At 53.7% G+C, this 17555-nt stretch overlaps 2 protein-coding genes across 3 annotated transcripts; one reads left to right on the plus strand and one right to left on the minus strand.

Moving 5' to 3' along the window:
• Positions 1-3661: 3661 nt before the first annotated feature.
• Positions 3662-7198, plus strand: LOC105487242 (growth differentiation factor 15). Its single transcript, XM_011750674.2, has 2 exons — positions 3662-4212; positions 6310-7198. The coding sequence occupies exons 1-2, from the start codon at positions 3936-3938 to the stop codon at positions 6957-6959; spliced, it is 927 nt and encodes a 308-aa protein (XP_011748976.2). The 5' UTR covers positions 3662-3935; the 3' UTR covers positions 6960-7198.
• Positions 7199-9705: 2507 nt separating this feature from the next.
• LOC105487090 (leucine rich repeat containing 25) lies at positions 9706-16879 on the minus strand. Of its 2 annotated transcripts, XM_011750478.3 has the most exons (3): positions 16321-16879; positions 15054-15841; positions 9706-10146 (listed from the first exon to the last, which is right to left on the minus strand). In XM_011750478.3, the coding sequence occupies exons 2-3, from the start codon at positions 15830-15832 to the stop codon at positions 10008-10010; spliced, it is 918 nt and encodes a 305-aa protein (XP_011748780.1). In that variant the 5' UTR covers positions 15833-15841; positions 16321-16879; the 3' UTR covers positions 9706-10007. The 2 variants fall into 2 exon arrangements, with proteins under 2 accessions (XP_011748780.1, XP_070941999.1); XM_071085898.1 differs by having other exon boundaries at positions 15054-16879.
• Between the last annotated feature and the right edge of the window lie 676 nt (positions 16880-17555).

The raw sequence follows: 17555 nt of genomic DNA on the forward strand, positions 1-17555 counted from the left end.
GCGAGATCCTGTCTCAAAAAAAAAAAAAAGGCTGGGCGCCGTGGCTCAAGCCTGTAATCCCGGCACTTTGGGAGGCTGAGACGGGCGGATCACGAGGTCAGGAGATCGAGACCATCCTGGCTAACACGGTGAAACCTCGTCTCTACTAAAAAATACAAAAAACTAGCCGGGCGAGGTAGCGGGCGCCTGTAGTCCCAGCTACTTGGGAGGCTGAGGCAGGAGAATGGCATAAACCCGGGAGGCGGAGCTTGCAGTGAGCTGAGATCCGGCCACTGCACTCCAGCCTGGGCAACAGAGCGAGACTGTGTCTCAAAAAAAAAAAAAAAAAAAAAGTACTACCAGGCTGCAATGGTGTCCTTATTCCTTATTTCTTTTTTTCTTTTTTTTTTTTTTTTGAGACAGAGTCTCACTCTGTCACCCAGGCTGGAGTGCAGTGGCGCGATCTCGGCTCCCTACAAGCTCCGCCTCTCAGGTTCATACCATTCTCCTGCCTCAGTCTCCCAAGTAGCTGGGACTACAGGTGCCCATCACCATGCCAGGCTAATTTTTTTTGTATTTTTAGTAGAGACGGGGTTTCACCGTGTTAGCCAGATGGTCTCGATCTCCTGACCTCGTGATCCGTCCACCTCGGTCTCCCAAAGTGCTGAGATTACAGGCGTGAGCCACCGCGCCCGGCCTGGTGTCCATATTTCTTGGGAAAGGATACAGAGGGTCAGAGAGGCACCCCTCTTGCGTTCTTCTGCAAGAAGACGGCTGGGTGGGAACGTGCAGGCTATAAAGCCAGACCCAGTGTCAGTGCGGTTCAGACAGCAACTAGCACAGCCATACCCAGGCCAGGACCCATGACCCACCGTTGCTTTCAGATGCTGCTGATGTTACAGATGTTGTTGGGGGCACCCTGGGGGGGCGCCCTGACTCTGCCCAGTGAGAACCTTCTGGGGTTCCTAGGACCCTTGGACAAGCACTCTGATCTGGATGACTCCACGTTCCAGGAGTTGCAGAAATGCCACCAGGACCTTCAGAGCACAAGTTAGACAAGGAGAGCCAGGAGGACCCAGACCCCAGCCTTGTCCAAAAGCACAGGTGAGCTCTCAGAGACCTCCACCCCCAGGACAGCCCCTACGTCTCTTTTCTTTCTCTTTGAAGATGTTCTTAGTTTGGGACCGGGCATGGTGGCTCATGCCTGTAATCCTAGCACTTTGGGAGGCCGAGGCAGGTGGATCACGAGGTCAGGAGTTCGAGACCAGACTGGTCAACATGACAGGGTGAAACCCCATCTCTACATCAAATACAAAAATTACCCGGGCATGGTGGCACGCACCTGTAATCCCGGCACTTTGGGACGCTGAGGCGGGTGGATCATCTGAGGTCAGCAGTTCGAGATCAGCCTGGCCAACAAGGTGAAACCCCATCTCTACTAAAAATGCAAAAATCAGCCAGGCGTGATGGTGCGCACCTGTAATCCCAGCTACTCGAGAGGCTGAGGCAGGAGAATCCATTGAACCCGGGAGATGGAGGTTGCAGTGAGCCAAGATCATGCCACTGCACTCCAGCCTAAGGGAGAGAGCTAGAGAATGTCTCGGAAAAAAAAAAAAAAAAAGGCTGGGTGCAGTGGCTCATGCCTATAATCCCCACACTTTGGGAGGCAGAGGCCGACAGATGACTTGAGGTCAAGAGTTCGAGACCAGCCTGGCCAACATGATGAATCCCTGTCTCTACTAAAAATACAAAAATTAGCCAGGTGTGGTGGTGCACGACTGTAATCCCAACTACTTGGGAGGCCTATATATTTTTTAAGATGGAGTCAGCCGGGCGTGGTGGCTCAAGCCTGTAATCCCAGCACTTTGGGAGGCTGAGGAGGATGGATCACGAGGTCAGGAGATTGAGACCATCCTGGCTAACACGGTGAAACCCCATCTCTACTAAAAAAAAAAAAAAAAAAAAAAACCTGGCATGGTGGCAGGCACCTGTAGTCCCAGCTACTTAGGAGGCTGAGGCAGGAGAATGCCATGAACCCGGGAGGCGGAGCTTGCAGTGAGCCGAGATCGTGCCACTGCACTCCAGCTTGGGCGACAGAGTGAGACTCCGTCTTGAAAAAAAAAAAAAAAAAAGATGGAGTCTTGCTCTATCTCCCAGGCTGGAGTGCAATGGCGAGATGGCAGCTCACTGCAACCTCCACCTCCTAAGTTCAAACGATTCTCCTGCCTCAGCCTCCCAAACAGCTGGGATTACAAGCATGTGCCACCACGACCGGTTAATTTCTGAAATTTTTTTAGTAGAGACAGGGTTTCATCGTGTTGGTCAGGCTGGTCTCGAACTCCTGACCTCAGGTGATCCATCCGCCTTGGCCTCCCAAAGTGCTGAGATTACAGGCGTGAGCCACTGCACCCGGCCTGGGGCTAGAGTTTTAGTTTTTAAGGGTTTTGGAGTGGGCTGAAGTGTGAAGGTCATTGCTTGGTGAAGGTGCAGGAGGTGAAGTCATAGACAGTAAGAAACTATTCTCATGCGAATTCCATTCCTCTGTGGGGTATTCACACTGGTGGATGTCAGCAGTTAAGCTGGTATTCAGGATTTCAAAAACATCTTAAGTAATTATTTTAAAAAGTCTTATGATTCTAAGGTCGGAAATCCCATCTATAGCAAACGGTCAGTATCAGGTGTTGCAAGCAACTTAGTCACAAGGAAGTGGGTCAAAGTGCAGCCTGATTAATGCTTAATTATAACTAAATTTCTGTCCAGATTTTTTTTTTTTTTTTTGAGACAGAGTTTTGCTCTTGTTGCCCAGGCTGAAGTGCAATGGTGAGAACTCGGCTCACCGCAACCTCTGCCTCCCGGGTTCAAGCGATTCTCTTGCCTCAGCCTCCCGACTAACTGGGATTACAGGCATGTGCCACCAAGCCCGGCTAATTTTGTATATTTAGTAGAGACGGGGTTTCTCCATGTTGGTCAGGCTAGTCTAGAACTCCTGACCTCAGGTGGTCCGCGTGCCTCGGCCACCCAAAGTGCTGGGATTACAGGTGTGAGCCACGGTGCCCGGTGCAGAATTCTTTTTTTTAGAGACGAGATATTGCCGTCTTGCCCAGACTTGTCTCGAACTCCTGGGTTCCAGCAATCCACCCACCTCGGCCTCCCAAAGTGCTGAGATTATTGACATAAGCCACCATGCCTGGCCTCCAGAATTATGAATCCTGTGAGGATGGCTTCAGGGTGAGCGCTGAGCCAGACAAAAGGATGGGGTTCGGGAGCACCCTGCTTAGCCCTGGAAAGATAATGTTGGAGAAGACTTTCTGGAAGAGGGGCTTTTTGCACAGAGTTTTGAAGAATGAGTAGGAGTTCTCCAGAAGAGAATGAATAACTGCAATAACCAGTTTATCAAGCGCTTCCTATGTGTCTGGCCCTGTGCTTTACTCCTCATTTGACCACCTCTCCAATGAGAGTCTCAGTCCCTTTTTTCCTGGTGAGGAAACAAGCATGACAGAGAGGAATGACACATCAAGTTTGCCCTTCCTGGCTCCATCTATCCCGTTTTCTTCTGCTTCCTTTGTTTTTCACCATCTTTAGCCTTTGACCCCAACCAAAAAGAGAAGAGAGGAAATCCCATGGGCACAGCCAGCCACTTCTTAAATTCCTGTCTGGAATTTTTCACACAGTAACAATGTCTTTTTTCCTCCAAACAGACTCCCAGTCTGGAATGGTGTCCTCATACTGAGGCCCAGAAACGTGCCCTAGCTTTACTAGGAGCGCCCCCACCTAAAGATCCTCCCCCTAAATACACCCCTGGACCCCGCCCAGCTGTGGCCACTAGAGTGTTTACTCTGCAGGCAGGGGGAGGAGGGCGGGACTGAGCAGGCGGAGACCGACACAGTCCGGGGACTATAAAGGCCGGTCCGGCAGCATCTGGTCAGTCCCAGCTCAGAGCCGCAACCAGCACAGCCATGCCGGGGCAAGAACTCAAGACACTGAATGGCTCTCAGATGCTCTTGGTGTTGCTTGTGCTCTTATGGCCGCCGCATGGGGGCGCCGTGTCTCTGGCCGAGGCGAGCCGCACAAGTTTCCCGGGACCCTCAGACTTGCACTCTGAAGACTCCAGATTCCGAGAGTTGCGGAAACGCTACGAGGACCTGCTGACCAGGCTGCGGGCCAACCAGAGCTGGGAAGATTCAAACACCGACCTCATCCAGGCCCCTGAGGTCCGGATACTCACACCAGAAGGTAAGTGAAATCTTGGAGATCCCCTTCCACCCCAAGCAGCCCCCATATCTAACCAGGGATTCCTCTTGTCTTGAAAAGCCCACACCTACCTTTGAGCCTCAGTTGCCCCGTCTGTGCCCTGGGTAGGAACGTCCTGGACCCCCTTGGGTCTGATGGGGTAGCTGATGCCTGATTTGCACCCACAACGTGGGAGGTTATAACCCGTTCCCAAATTGTAAATGGGGAAACTGAGGCACAGGGATGCCAGGGACCCTCCTGAATGTACACAGCACGTGGGAAACCTGGGGACGGGGTCGGGTGTGGGGTGTGGGCATGGTCCCTGACCTGGGCTGGGGCCAGGATCCAAGAGAAAGGATGGGGGTGTGGTGCATGGATAGAGGTTTGTGATGGGCAGAACCAGTTGGAGCTGGTCTGAATCTGATGCAATCGCTTGTCAAGGCACTGCTAAAGTCACATGCAACAAGTGACTTGTTAGGGGAGGAGAGTTATTTTCCCCATCTCTATGCCCTCCATGGGTAAATGCACTGAGGCACCAGGGGTGCAGGGCACCGGATGAGGTCTGGGCTGTGGTGGGACCCAGGAGGGGGCAGGCAGAGGGGCACACTCTTAGCCTGCCCTGACCCATCTGTGCTGTGTGACTCCAGGAAAACCTCTCACCCTTGCTGAGCCTGGCAACTAGGCCAAGACACCCTCAAACCCCAGTCTCTCTAACACTTGTACCAGCCTGAGGGGCTGTGATTCCTAGAGGCTCAGTAGTCTGGAATGTGATGGGTTTGGTACTCTTCATTTCTCGGGATTACACCTGTAATCCCAGTACTTTGGGAGGCCGAAGTGGGAGCATCGCTTGAGGCCAGAACATTGCTGCCTGGGCAATATAGCGAGACCCTATCTCTACCAAAAAAGGTGTTTTTTTTGTGTTTTGTTTTTTGAGATGGCGGCTCGCTCTGTCACCCAGGCTGGAGTGCAGTGGCCGGATCTCAGCTCACTGCAAGCTCCGCCTCCCGGGTTTTACGCTATTCTCCTGCCTCAACCTCCGAAGTAGTTGGGACTATAGGCGTCTGCCACCACGCCCGGCTAATTTTTTGTATTTTTTAGTAGAGACGGGGTTTCACCGGTTAGCCAGGATGGTCTCGATCTCCTGACCTCGTGACCCGCCCGTCTCGGCCTCCCAAAGTGCTGGGATTACAGGCTTGAGCCACCACGCCCAGCACCAAAAAAGTTGTTTAAAAAAATTAGCCAGACATGATAGTGTGTGCCTGTAGTCTCAGTTATTCAGGAGGCTGAGGCGGGAGGATCACTTGAACCCAGGAGACTGAGGCTGCACTGAGCCATGCACTCCAGCCTGGGTAACAGCAAGACCATAATAAATAAATAAGTGAAGCAAGTAAGTTTTTGACTGCCAGAAGAAAAGCAGAGCCATGATTGGAATCTTTGTCTGAATATCAGATATACATTAATTCCTTCAGGTATTTACTAAGCACCTATTGTGTGCCAGGCACAGTGTCAACCAAGCTGAGATTCTAAGCAGGGAATATGAATGACACACAAGGAAATAAAATAGGGTGCTTCCTATTTTAGGCAGGCTGGAAGGAGGAGGAGGAGCCAGCCATGCTGAGATTCAGGGGAGAAGTGCTCCTTTTTTTTTTTTTTTTTTTTTTTTTTGAGAGGGAGTCTTCCTCTGTTGCCCAGGCTGGAGTGCAGTGGCGCGATCCTGGCTCACTGCAACCTCCACCACCCCGATTCAAGCGATTCTCCTGCCTCAGCCTCCCGAGTAGCTGGGATCACAGGCGCCAGCCACCACGCCCGGCTAATTTTTTGGTATTTTTAGTAGAGTGGGCGTTTCACCATATTGGCCAGGCTGGTCCTGAACTCCTGACCTCAAGTGATCCGCCCGCATCGGCCTCCCAAAGTGTTGAGATTACAGGCGTGAGCCACAGCGCCCGGCCGGAGAAATGCTCTTGGTAGGGGAATAAACTTGTGCAAAGGCGCCAGTGCCGTGGTGAGATCCAGCTTGGCGTGTTAGGGGAAATGGGCACCCCCGTTCCTGGAAAACGGCAGGTCTGTGGGTGACCAGCTTCCCTATCTGTCTTCCCACAGTGCGGCTGGGATCTGGCGGCCACCTGCACCTGCGTATCTCCCGGGCCGTCCTGCCCGAGGGGCTCCCCGAGGCCTCCCGCATTCACCGGGCTCTGTTCCGGCTGTCCCCGACGGCGTCAAGGTCGTGGGACGTGACACGACCGCTGCGGCGTCAGCTCAGGCTTGCAAGACCCCAGGCGCCCGCGCTGCACCTGCGACTGTCGCCGCCGCCGTCGCAGTCGGACCAACTGCTGGTAAAGTCTTCGTCCTCACGGCCCCAGCTGGAGTTGCACTTGCGGCCGCGAGCCGCCAGGGGGCGCCGCAGAGCGCGTGCGCGCAACGGGGACCGCTGTCCGCTCGGGCCCGGGCGCTGCTGCCGTCTGCACACTGTCCACGCGTCGCTGGAAGACCTGGGCTGGGCCGATTGGGTGCTGTCGCCACGGGAGGTGCAAGTGACCATGTGCATCGGCGCGTGCCCGAGCCAGTTCCGGGAGGCCAACATGCACGCGCAGATCAAGATGAACCTGCACCGCCTGAAGCCCGACACGGTGCCAGCGCCCTGCTGCGTGCCCGCCAGCTACAATCCCATGGTGCTCATTCAAAAGACCGACACCGGGGTGTCACTCCAGACCTATGACGACTTGTTAGCCAAAGACTGCCACTGCGTATGAGGAGCCCTGGTCCTTAGACTGTGCACCTGCCCTGGGGACACGACCTCAGTTGTCCTGGCCTGTGGAATGGGCTCAAGGGTCCTGAGACACCCGATTCCTGCCCAAACGGCTGTATTTATATATCTGCTATTTATTATTAATTTATTGGGGTGACCTTCCTGGGAACTGGGGGGCTGGTCTGATGGAACTGTGTATTTATTTAAAACTCTGGTGATAAAAATAAAGCTGTCTGAACCACTCCCTGTGGTGTCCAGGATAAGGGAAGGTGACCTTGAGAAGATCCTCCTCTCCTTGGCTTCAGTTTCTCCAGGAGACCTTGGAGGGGGTGAGTGGAAAGGCTCAAGGAATGAGTGGCAAGGTGTACTTGGAGATGCCAGGCCATTGGAAGGTGCTTACGACACCTGTGGGCTCCAAGGGCAGCCTTGGCCATTCCTGACTCTGTCTCCATTTCTCTATCTCCCTGTTTCTGTTTCTTTTTTATTTTTACCTTTTTGAGATGGGGTCTCATTCTGTTGCCCAGGCCAGAGTGCAGTGGCACAATCACAGCTCACTGCAGCCTCAACCACCCAGGCTCAATCGATCCTCCCACCTCAGCCACCTGAGTAGCTAGGACTACAGGTGCATGCCACCACGCCCAGCTAATTTTTGTATTTTTTGTAGAGACTGAGTTTCGCCAGGTTGCCCAGGCTGGTGTTTCTGTTTTGGAAACAGCTGAGACCTCATACCCTTTTAAGTCTCAGCTTCCCTCTATCTTGCCTCATTCCTCAGAATTTCTCTCTTTGGGGGCTGAGGCAGAGGTATCTGTCTCTCTCTCTATCACCATCCTGTTTTCTCTCCCAAGTTGGGAGTCACCTTTCCAAACACAGGCAGCTCAGAGGCAAGTCTATCTGCCACCAAGTGCTTTGTTTTGTGGCACTGTCCTCAACCTGAGCGGTGAATCCCATCACCCCTCCTGTTTGTGGCACTTCCATGTTAGTGACACCTCATTCTTTCATATATAAAGAGCAGGGAGGAACAAATAAGTTGTGAAGAATATTTTCATGCTCACTACATCTCCCAGGTTATATATACTTCCTGTTTAGGATCTTGGAATCCCAAGGTGTGCTGAGTCCAGCCCCCTCCCCACACCAAACTGCCTGCCCACCCTGAATCTCTGAGAGGAATGGCAATGGGTGTCTTCCGGGACAGAGTACCCACTTCCAGCAGTGAAGTGTATCTGCTGGGAATGCCACCACCCAGAGGCCAACCTGAATGACTGCAGGTTCCCCTTAACGTATTCAGTGAGTGCCCACTTTATGCCAGGCCCGGGACACAGCAGTAAGAAGACACACAAGAACCACCCCACTTTGTGGAGCTCGGTTGAGTGAAGGGGACAAATGAGTAAATCCTAAGAAAGTAGTTGATTGCAGTAAGATTTGTGCTGGGGATTCGATCCATCAGCTCATTAGTGAATGGAGGCAGAGGTGATCTAGATAGTTGGATGGGGAGGCCTCCCTGGGGAGGTCCCATTTGAGCTGAGACCTGGAGGAAGAAAAGCAGTCAGGGAGCGAGTAGTTGAGGGTGGACATTGCAAGTAAATGCAAACAGCAAGTGTAAAGACCCTGCGACGGGAGCAGGCTCACTTCAGTCACAGCAAAGCTGGTGAAAATGGGCACCTAGGAGGCTTCAAAATTAAACTCAACACCAAAAGAGAGCAGATGGCATCACTGAGTCCCCAAACAACAGCTGTTGTCTTTGCAAGGTACAGTGCTGGGCCTGTGGGCCTGTGCCTTCTCTGTGCCTCTCCAGGCTCTTGCAGAAGTTGGTCCACCCACCCAGCATGCCCTTTCCTCTCCAATTCTCAAACTCCTATGCATCCTTCAAAACCCACTGCAGATTCCCCTCTTATTTGCAGCCTTATTCAAACTCATTCAATTGTCTCCATGTGGGGACTGTGCCCCCATTCTTCCCTTTGACCCAGGCTTGATCTCCCAGGACTGAGGGTACTTGTCTCTAGTTCTATCTCCTCCAGATTGGAGGATCGGGTAGGGACCAGCTGATAGGAAACCCAGCTGAGTCACGAGCCTGAAAAAACTCTTGAAATACAGACGTCTGTGAGTCATTAACTCTGCCTGAGAAGAAACCAGGGACAGCTTCTCAGAGGAGGCGGCATTGCACCAGGGTCTTGAAGGATTTTCTCAGAATATTAGAGCTAAAGCAATATATATACATTTTTATTTTGGGGGTGGTGTGGGCTGCACTGGGGGCCAAACCTGGAGATCAGGAACCTGGGAAGGGGCCCTGAGAGGGGCAGAAGGGAGGAATGTGGTCGGGCACGGTGGCCACGCCTATAATCCCAGCACTTCGGGAGGCCGAGGTGGGCAGATCACTTGAGGTCAGGAGTTCGAGACCAGCCTAGCCAACATGGCGAAACCCCGTCTCTATTAAAAATACAAAAATTAGCTGGGCATTGTGGCAGGTGCCTGTAATCCCAGTTACTTGGGAGGCTGAGGCAGGAGAATCACTTGAACCCGGGAGGCGGAGGTTGCAGTGAGCCGAGATCGCACTACTGCACTCCAGCCTGGGTGACAGAGTGAGACTCGGACTCAAAAACAAACAAACAAACAAAACAACAACAACAACAAAAACCAAAACAAAACAGGGATGGGAGGTGGGGAGCAATTTGGGAGTCTCAGATGGAGACTTGGTCTTAGAACTCAGAAATCCCCACCTTGAGGAACCCACTCACCCTGAGCCAGCAGCCTCATCAGCCTCAAAGCATTTATTGAGCACTGCCTGAACATCCACAGGAGGATGACGACAGGATTCACACAGTGACCCTCCTGTCCCCTTGTTGGGGGTCTCTCCTCTTCCCCCTCTAGGAGCCGAGCGGGCTGAGGAGCGGCATAGGGGACAGGGAGGGGGCGGCAGAGCTTCCTGGGGCCTCAAGGATCCTTTTCTGTCCCCATTCTTCAGATGGGGAAACTGAGGCCCGGGAGGAGTTAGGATGCCCTGAGTCACCCAGCAGGGACCGAAGGGGGTCTGGGTGGAGGTTGGGACGTCTTAGGCTCAGCGCCCAGGGATCACGTACTCCTCTTCATCCATCGGGGCCTGGCCCAGTGCCTGCAGGTTACAGTAGACAGGCTGGGAGGCCAGGTCGATGTCCTTGTAGTTCATGTAAAAGTCATTGTCCTCTGAAGGGTGAGCCCTGGGGGTACACACAGACCAGGGGTAAGTGAGGGAGGGGGAGGACTCAGGGGACAGGCACATGAGCTTTGAGAAAGTTCCAAGTGGGCCAGGTACTCTGGCTCACGCCTGTAATCCAGCACTTTGGGAGGCTGAGGTGGGTAGATCACCAGAGGTCAGGAGTTCAAGACCAGCCTGGGCAACATGATGAAACCCCTGTGTCTACTAAAAATACAAAAATCAGCCAGGCATGGTGGCACATGCCTGTAGTCCTAGCTACTTGGGAGGCTGAGGCAGGAGAATCGCCTGAACCCAGGAGGTAGAGGTTGCAGTGAGCTGAGATCGTGCCATTGCACTCCAGCCTGGGAGACACAGCGAGACTCTGTCTCAGAAGATTAAAAAAAAAAAAAAAAAGAAAGCTTCAGAGTGGCTCAGTCCACCCCGAATATTTACATATGGGGAAACTGTGGCACGGGGTAGTTCTGATTCCCAGCCAGCCCCACCTCTCTCTGAGGAGTGGGAGGGGAGTGATTTAGGGAAGGTTCTGCGGGTGGAACGCTGTGGTCGGAGGACCCTGAACCCTTTTTCCTTCCTTAAAAATGAGATAGCAGCCAGGCACGGTGACTCACGCCTGTAATCCCAGCACTTTGGGAGGCCAAGGCAGAAGATCTGCCTGAGGTCAGGAGTTTGATCTGCTTGAGGCCAGAGCCACTGGGCCATCCTGGGCAGCATGGTGAGACCCCATCTCTACAAAAAATAAAAAAAATTATTCGGGCGTGGTGCCATGCGCTTGGAGTCCCAGCGACTCGGGAGGCTGAGATGGGAGGATTGCTTGAGCCTGGGAGGTCGAGACTGCAGTGAACCGTGACCACGCCACTGTACCGCAGCCTGGGTGACAGAGGGAGACCCTGTCTCAAAAAAACAAAACTTGAGGTAGCTGTTAATTTTTTTTTTTTTTTTTTTTTTTTTTTGAGACAGAGTCTCGCTCTGTCACCCAGGCTGGAGTGCAGTGGCCGGATCTCAGCTCACTGCAAGCTCTGCCTCCCGGGTTTACGCCATTCTCCTGCCTCAGCCTCCCGAGTACCTGGGACTACAGGCGCCCGCCACCTCGCCCGGCTAGTTTTTTGTATTTCTTAATAGAGACGGGGTTTCACCGTGTTAGCCAGGATGGTCTCGATCTCCTGACCTCGTGATCCGCCCGTCTCGGCCTCCCAAAGTGCTGGGATTACAGGCTTGAGCCACCGCGCCCGGCCGATAGCTGTTCATTATTACATTAAAATCTAAATTTTTGTTTCCTCTTGAAAAATCGGAAGCTCTGGCCACATCAGTCACATGCACACAAGTGGCTGCACCACACTGTCTGCTCCTTCTGATGGGAAATATTTTCCACACCGAAGCAACTGACTTTGTGGTCCTCATATATAAAAGCAAGTCTCTGAGCCTCAGTTTCTGCATCTATAGAATTGGCCAGGGAGCAGGGAGCTACTTAGGAATATTTGTTAAGGCCAGCAAGATCCCCAGAGAACTTTCCTGCCTCCTGAACATTCTAATTCCAAGCCAGCTCCTCTTGTAAAAAGGGCCACTGGTCCAGGTGCGGTGGCTCACACCTATAATCCAAGCACTTTGGGAGGCCAGGATGGGCAGATCACCTGAGGTCAGGAGTTCCAGACCAGCCTGGCCAACATGGCAAAACCCCGTCTCTACTAAAATTAGCCGGGCACGGTGGCGGGCACCTGCAATCCCAGCTACTCAGGAGGCTGAGATAGGAGGATATGCAGGATGCAGGAGAATCGCTTGAACCCGGGAGGTGAAGGTTGCAGTGAGCCAAGATCGTGCCATTGCACTCCAGTCTGGGCAACAGAGTGGAAAAAAAAAAAAAAAGGCAAAATGGCCACTTTGGGTATATAGCATCTATCAGTCAATTATACTCTAGTATGAACTGCCCACCAACACCTAAGGGGTTGTGGGGGGACGAACAGGACTGGGACGCAGGGTTCCTGTCCTGCCTTTTTTGACTGGCTATGTGATCTTGGACAAGTCATTTCCCTGCCTCCCAGAGCCTCCATGTCTGTAAGTGTCAGATGCAGGGTGGAAATGACACAGTCAATTCTAAACACAGTGTTTCTGGAGGCCAGGTACATAAAAGAGGCTAATCCGGAAGCCTTGGGGATAGGGAGGCCACGGTGAACATCAGAGCACAAGCTGCTTTTGTGAGTCCAGTGTCTTCAACACCCTGCCTCAGATCATTTCTGCTTTTGAGTCATGTTTACATCTGCTTTGCATATTTTCTTCTTTCTCACCGACAGTCTTCCAATGGCCTCCCCACCTCCTGGCACAGACTCTGCTGCCCAAACAGCCGTGGCTGTGGCCCCTTCCTGCTTGGCCTTCCCTGTTCCCCTCAGGCCTCAGCTTTCAAGTCATCCCTTCTCAAAAACCATTCACAGCAAATTCTCTGTTCTTTCCCGCCTCTGGGTCTCTGCCCCTGAGGGTCCCGGCCCTTGAAATTCCCTCCACTCCCTTTTCCAACCTAGAAAAGTTTTTCTTTTCTTCTTCCTCTTTTTTTTTTTTTTTTTTTTTGAGGCGGAGTCTCGCTCTGTCGCCCAGGCTGGAGTGCAGTGGCCGGATCTGGGCTCACTGCAAGCTCCGCCTCCCGAATTTACGCCATTCTCCTGCCTCAGCCTCCTGAGTAGCTGGGACTACAGGCGCCCGCCACCTCGCCCGGCTAGTTTTTTGTTTTTTTTTTTTTTTTTTTTTTTTTTTGAGACGGAGTCTCGCTCCGCCGCCCAGGCTGGAGTGCAGTGGCCGGATCTCAGCTCACTGCAAGCTCCGCCTCCCGGGTTCATGCCATTCTCCTGCCTCAGCCTCCCGAGTAGCTGGGACTACAGGCGCCCGCCACCTCGCCCGGCTAGTTTTTTGTATTTTTTAGTAGAGACGGGGTTTCACTGTGTTAGCCAGGATGGTCTCGATCTCCTGACCTCGTGATCCGCCGGTCTCGGCCTCCCAAAGTGCTGGGATTACAGGCTTGAGCCACCGCGCCCGGCCTTTTTTTTTTTTTTTTTTTTTGAGACGGAGTCTCACTCTGTCACCCAGGCTGGAGTATAGTAGCACGATCTGGGCTCACTGCAACCTCCAGCTCCTGGGTTCAAGTGATTCTTCCTGCCTCAGCCTCCCAAGTAGCTGGGATTACAGGTAGCCACCACCATGCCCGGCTGATTTTTGTATTTTTAGTAGAGACAGGGTTTCACCATATTGGCCAGGCTGGTCTCGAACTCCTGACCTCGTGATCCTCCCGCCTCGGCCTCCCGAAATGCTGGGGTTACAGGCATGAGCCACCGCGCCCAGCCTAATTTTTGTATTTTTTTTTTTTTTTTTTTTGAGACGGAGTCTCACTCTGTCCCCCCTTGCTGGAGTGCAGTGGCCGGATCTCAGCTCACTGCAAGCTCCGCCTCCCGGGTTCAGGCCATTCTCCTGCCTCAGCCTCCTGAGTAGCTGGGACTACAGGCGCCCACCACCTCGCCCGGCTAGTTTTTTTGTATTTTTTAGTAGAGACGGGGTTTCACTGTGTTAGCCAGGATGGTCTCGATCTCCTGACCTCGTGATCCACCCGTCTCGGCCTCCCAAAGTGCTGGGATTACAGGCTTGAGCCACCGCGCCCGGCCAATTTTTGTATTTTTTAGTAGAGACAGGGTTTCACCATGTTGGTCAGGCTGGTCTTGAGGTCCTGACCACTGACCACCTGGGCCTCAAAAAGTGCTGGGATTACAGGTATGAGCCACCGCACCCTACCCCAACCTATAAAAGTTCAATTCATTTGTCTAAACCCAGCAAAATCATCTAGAAACTGGCAGCGGTGGCTCACACCCATAATCCCAGCACTTTGGGAGGCTGAGACATGAGGATCACTTGAGGCCAAGAGTTTGAGACCAGCCTGAGAAACATAGCAAGACCCCCATCTCTACGAAAAATACAAAAATTATTTGGATGTGGTGGCAGGTGCCTGTGGTCCCAGCTACTCTGGAGACTGAGGCAGGAGGATCACTTGAGGCCAGGAGTTTGAGGCTGCACTGATCTGTGATCGCGCCACTGCATTCCAGCCTGGGCAATAGAATGAGACTGTCTCAAAAAAAAAAAAAAGTCATCTAGTGGTGATGGGACTTTGTAAGGCACCTCCTTAGCATCTCATGTGTGTCATGGGGAAAGGGAGGGCTGTCCCCATTCTACAGAGACAGAAATGGAGGTTCAGAGACAGCCTTGGGTCACACGGGACCTGGGCCTATGCTGCTGACCGCCACCGCAGAGCCCCAACTGCATTGAAGCAGTTGCCTCCTGTCTCCCCATCCTTGGCCGCCAGAAACTGGGTTTACAGGTCATGAGGGGGAAGCTTGTCCCATATATGGGAACTCATTTAATTTTTACCCCCAACACACTATGATGGGGACGATAGTTCTCCCTCGTTTTACTTTATTTTACTGATTTTATTTTTGAGATTGAGTCTCACTCTGTCACCCAGGCTGGAGTGCAGTGGCACGAACTCGGCTCACTGCAACCTCTGACTCCCAGGTTCAAGCAATTCTCTTGCCTCAGCCTCCTGAGCAGCTGGGACCACAGGCGCTTGACACCATACCCGGCTAATTTTTGTATTTTTAGTACAGACGGGGTTTCACCGTGTTGGCCGGGCTGGTCTCGAACTCCTGACTTCAAGTGATCCGCCTGCCTTGGCCTCCCAAAGAGATAGGGTTACAGGTGTGAGCCACCACATCCAGTCCTCTACCCATTTTATAGGTGAGGAGACTGAGGCTCAGAGAAGTAAAGCTACTCACCTAAGATCCCACAGCCTGCAAGCAGCAGAGCTGGGATTTGAACCCCGGCCATCTGGGTGTGGAGCCTTACTATTCACCACTTTGACAGGTGTCTCTATGGGTTACTTACCCTTGTTCAGCCCACTGGTGCTCAGCTGCTGGCTGGCCCACAAACATGTTCTCATAGTCAGGAGTGGAGGGGCGGGGTGGCGTGACCACTTGGGGCTTGGGGGTGCTCCGGCTGCCATACCGTGGTTGCAAGCCTAAACTGGGCTTGGGCCTATCCTGAGCAGGCCAGGGCTTGTCCAGGTCCCGGCTCCTGGCCACTCGGCATCGCCAGAGTCTCCAGGCCAGCACAGGGCCAGCGATGGCAAGCCCGAGAAGCAGGCACCCACTGACTGCCACTGCCCCAATGGTTGCAGGGGCCAGGCCGGGGGCGCAGCTGACCTCCAGGAAGGCAGAGAGGTTGTGCTGGAAGCTGGTTGTGTCCCAGCAGAGCAGAGGCTTCTGGCCAGAGCAGTTGTCTCGCCGGACCTCGTGCCAGGACTCCAGGGCACAGCTGCAGTCAGCCCTCAGGTCAAGGTCACAGCGGGCAGCCAGCGCCCCATCCACACGGGACAGCGGGTTGTGTAGCACGTTCAGGACCTCAAGCTTCTGCAGGTGGGCAAAGAAGGTCACTGGAAGCTCTCGCAGGCCGTTCCCAGACAGGTCAAGGAGAAGCACGTTGCCGGCCCGCAGAGACTGGTTGAGGGGCAGGCTCAGGCCACGGCCACTGAAATTCAGGCACGTGGCACTGAACTCCGTGTTCCAGTCCACATCCGTGGAGGGCATGGTGCATGACGGCTCCTGGCTGTCTGACTCCTGCAGCAGCAGCGGCAACAGCAGCGTCCATGCCAGGGTGCCCCCCATTCAAGCAACCTACATAGAGACACCGGAATCCTAGCCCTGACCTCAGCCCTGTGGTCGCCCTTGCCTCCACCGCTAGTGTTTATGATTATACCTTAGACCAGTTCAAGCCGCTTCTGAAATGGTACAACGCAGCCCCAGTCTGGTTGCCTCCTTTGGCTGCTGGGCTGCCTCAGTCTCTCCTTCTGGGAAATGGGTAGGTAACCCCGGTGCCTAGCGGGCTTGGAAGGCGAGGAAGAGACCCGGCCCAGTTAACCCTTTCTTCTACGTCCTGAACATTTGGGGCGCCCTCGTTGGCCAGGACGGGACCCTATGCAAATAAGCGGTTGTCTCGGAAACGGCCCCGCCCCTTGATCCCGCTCCTAGTGTCTCCCAGAACCGCGGGTCCTGGGAAGTGCTGGGATAGGGGGGAGTGGGGGCTGCTGAGAGGGTCCTCCCAGGTCTGATTTGCAGTCCCTGCACAGGTGCAAGTTCTAGAGCCTCAGTCCTACCTTTTGGGTCCTACTGCCACGCTTTTGCCTTGGTAGTGCTGGAAAAGCGACGGCGCCCAGAGGCTGCGTCCTGGCCCACCTGGACACGGGGGCCGCAATGGCCAGCACCCTCCGCAGCGCTGCTGGGGTCGCCGGCGTTCCTCTGGCTCTGCACCCAGCGACTCAGGGGGAAGAGGAACTAGTATCTGGGTGGAGTGCAGAGGGGAAGAATGAAGACAGAGATCCACCCCCTTGCAGGGCCTCAAGGTTCTCATGAGAGGTGGATGGAGGGCAAGGGGGAGGGGTGGCCCAGGGTCCCGCTTCCCTCTTGCTAGAACCCAGTGACTTCATGTCCTCTATTAGCACCCCAACCGACAGCCACCTCATCAATTCGCTTCTCGATCTCAGCTCAGTTGGCTCCCAGCTCATGCAGTCATTTATTCATTCAACAAACATTACCCACGCTGGGCCCCCAAGAGGCCTCAGCCCTGACCAGGTCCTCAAGGAGCTATCGTAAGGGAGGACAAGCCGGGCACGGTGGCTCAAGCCTGTAATCCCAGCACTTTGGGAGGCTGAGACGGGCGGATCACAAGGTCAGGAGATCGAGACCATCCTGGCTAACACGGTGAAACCCTGTCTCTACTAAAAAATACAAAAAACTAGCCGGGCGAGGTGGCGGGCGCCTGTGGTCCCAGCTACTCCGGAGGCTGAGGCAGGAGAATGGCGTAAACCCGGGAGGCGGAGCTTGCAGTGAGCTGAGATCCGGCCACTGCACTCCAGCCTGGGCGACAGAGCCAGACTCAGTCTCAAAAAAAAAAAAAAAAAAAAAAAGGGAGGACAGAGTTGGACATAGACACTCATAGTCCCATGCAGTCAAGGAAGGTCCAGAGGGAAAGATAGGGTCCTGGAAGGCTTCCTGGAGGAGGAGGCATTACAGATGGGGCTTCAACACATGAGTAGGAGGAGTTCACCAAGATTCCTCAAACCTATAATTGGCTCTCCAAGCTCCTCCAAGCCCCTCCCACTGAGTTCTTGCACAATGGCACCTCTGTGCTGGAGAGGACAGTGAGGAGGGCTCCCAGCAGCTTGAGAAAATGTAGCTGGCTGGATTAGCATGGTTAGGAGTGGAGAGGATAGAAGGAATTGGTGGCAGGGGAAGAGGTCCATGTGGAGCCAAGGCAGGTGTGTGGGCAGAGGGGCACTGGCTCAAGAATTCCCTCTGGAGTGAGCCTGGTGTCTGGGGTGGGCAACATGGG

Source organism: Macaca nemestrina, chromosome 20 (genome assembly GCF_043159975.1).
Source record: "Macaca nemestrina isolate mMacNem1 chromosome 20, mMacNem.hap1, whole genome shotgun sequence".
Classification (NCBI taxonomy): domain Eukaryota; kingdom Metazoa; phylum Chordata; class Mammalia; order Primates; family Cercopithecidae; genus Macaca; species Macaca nemestrina.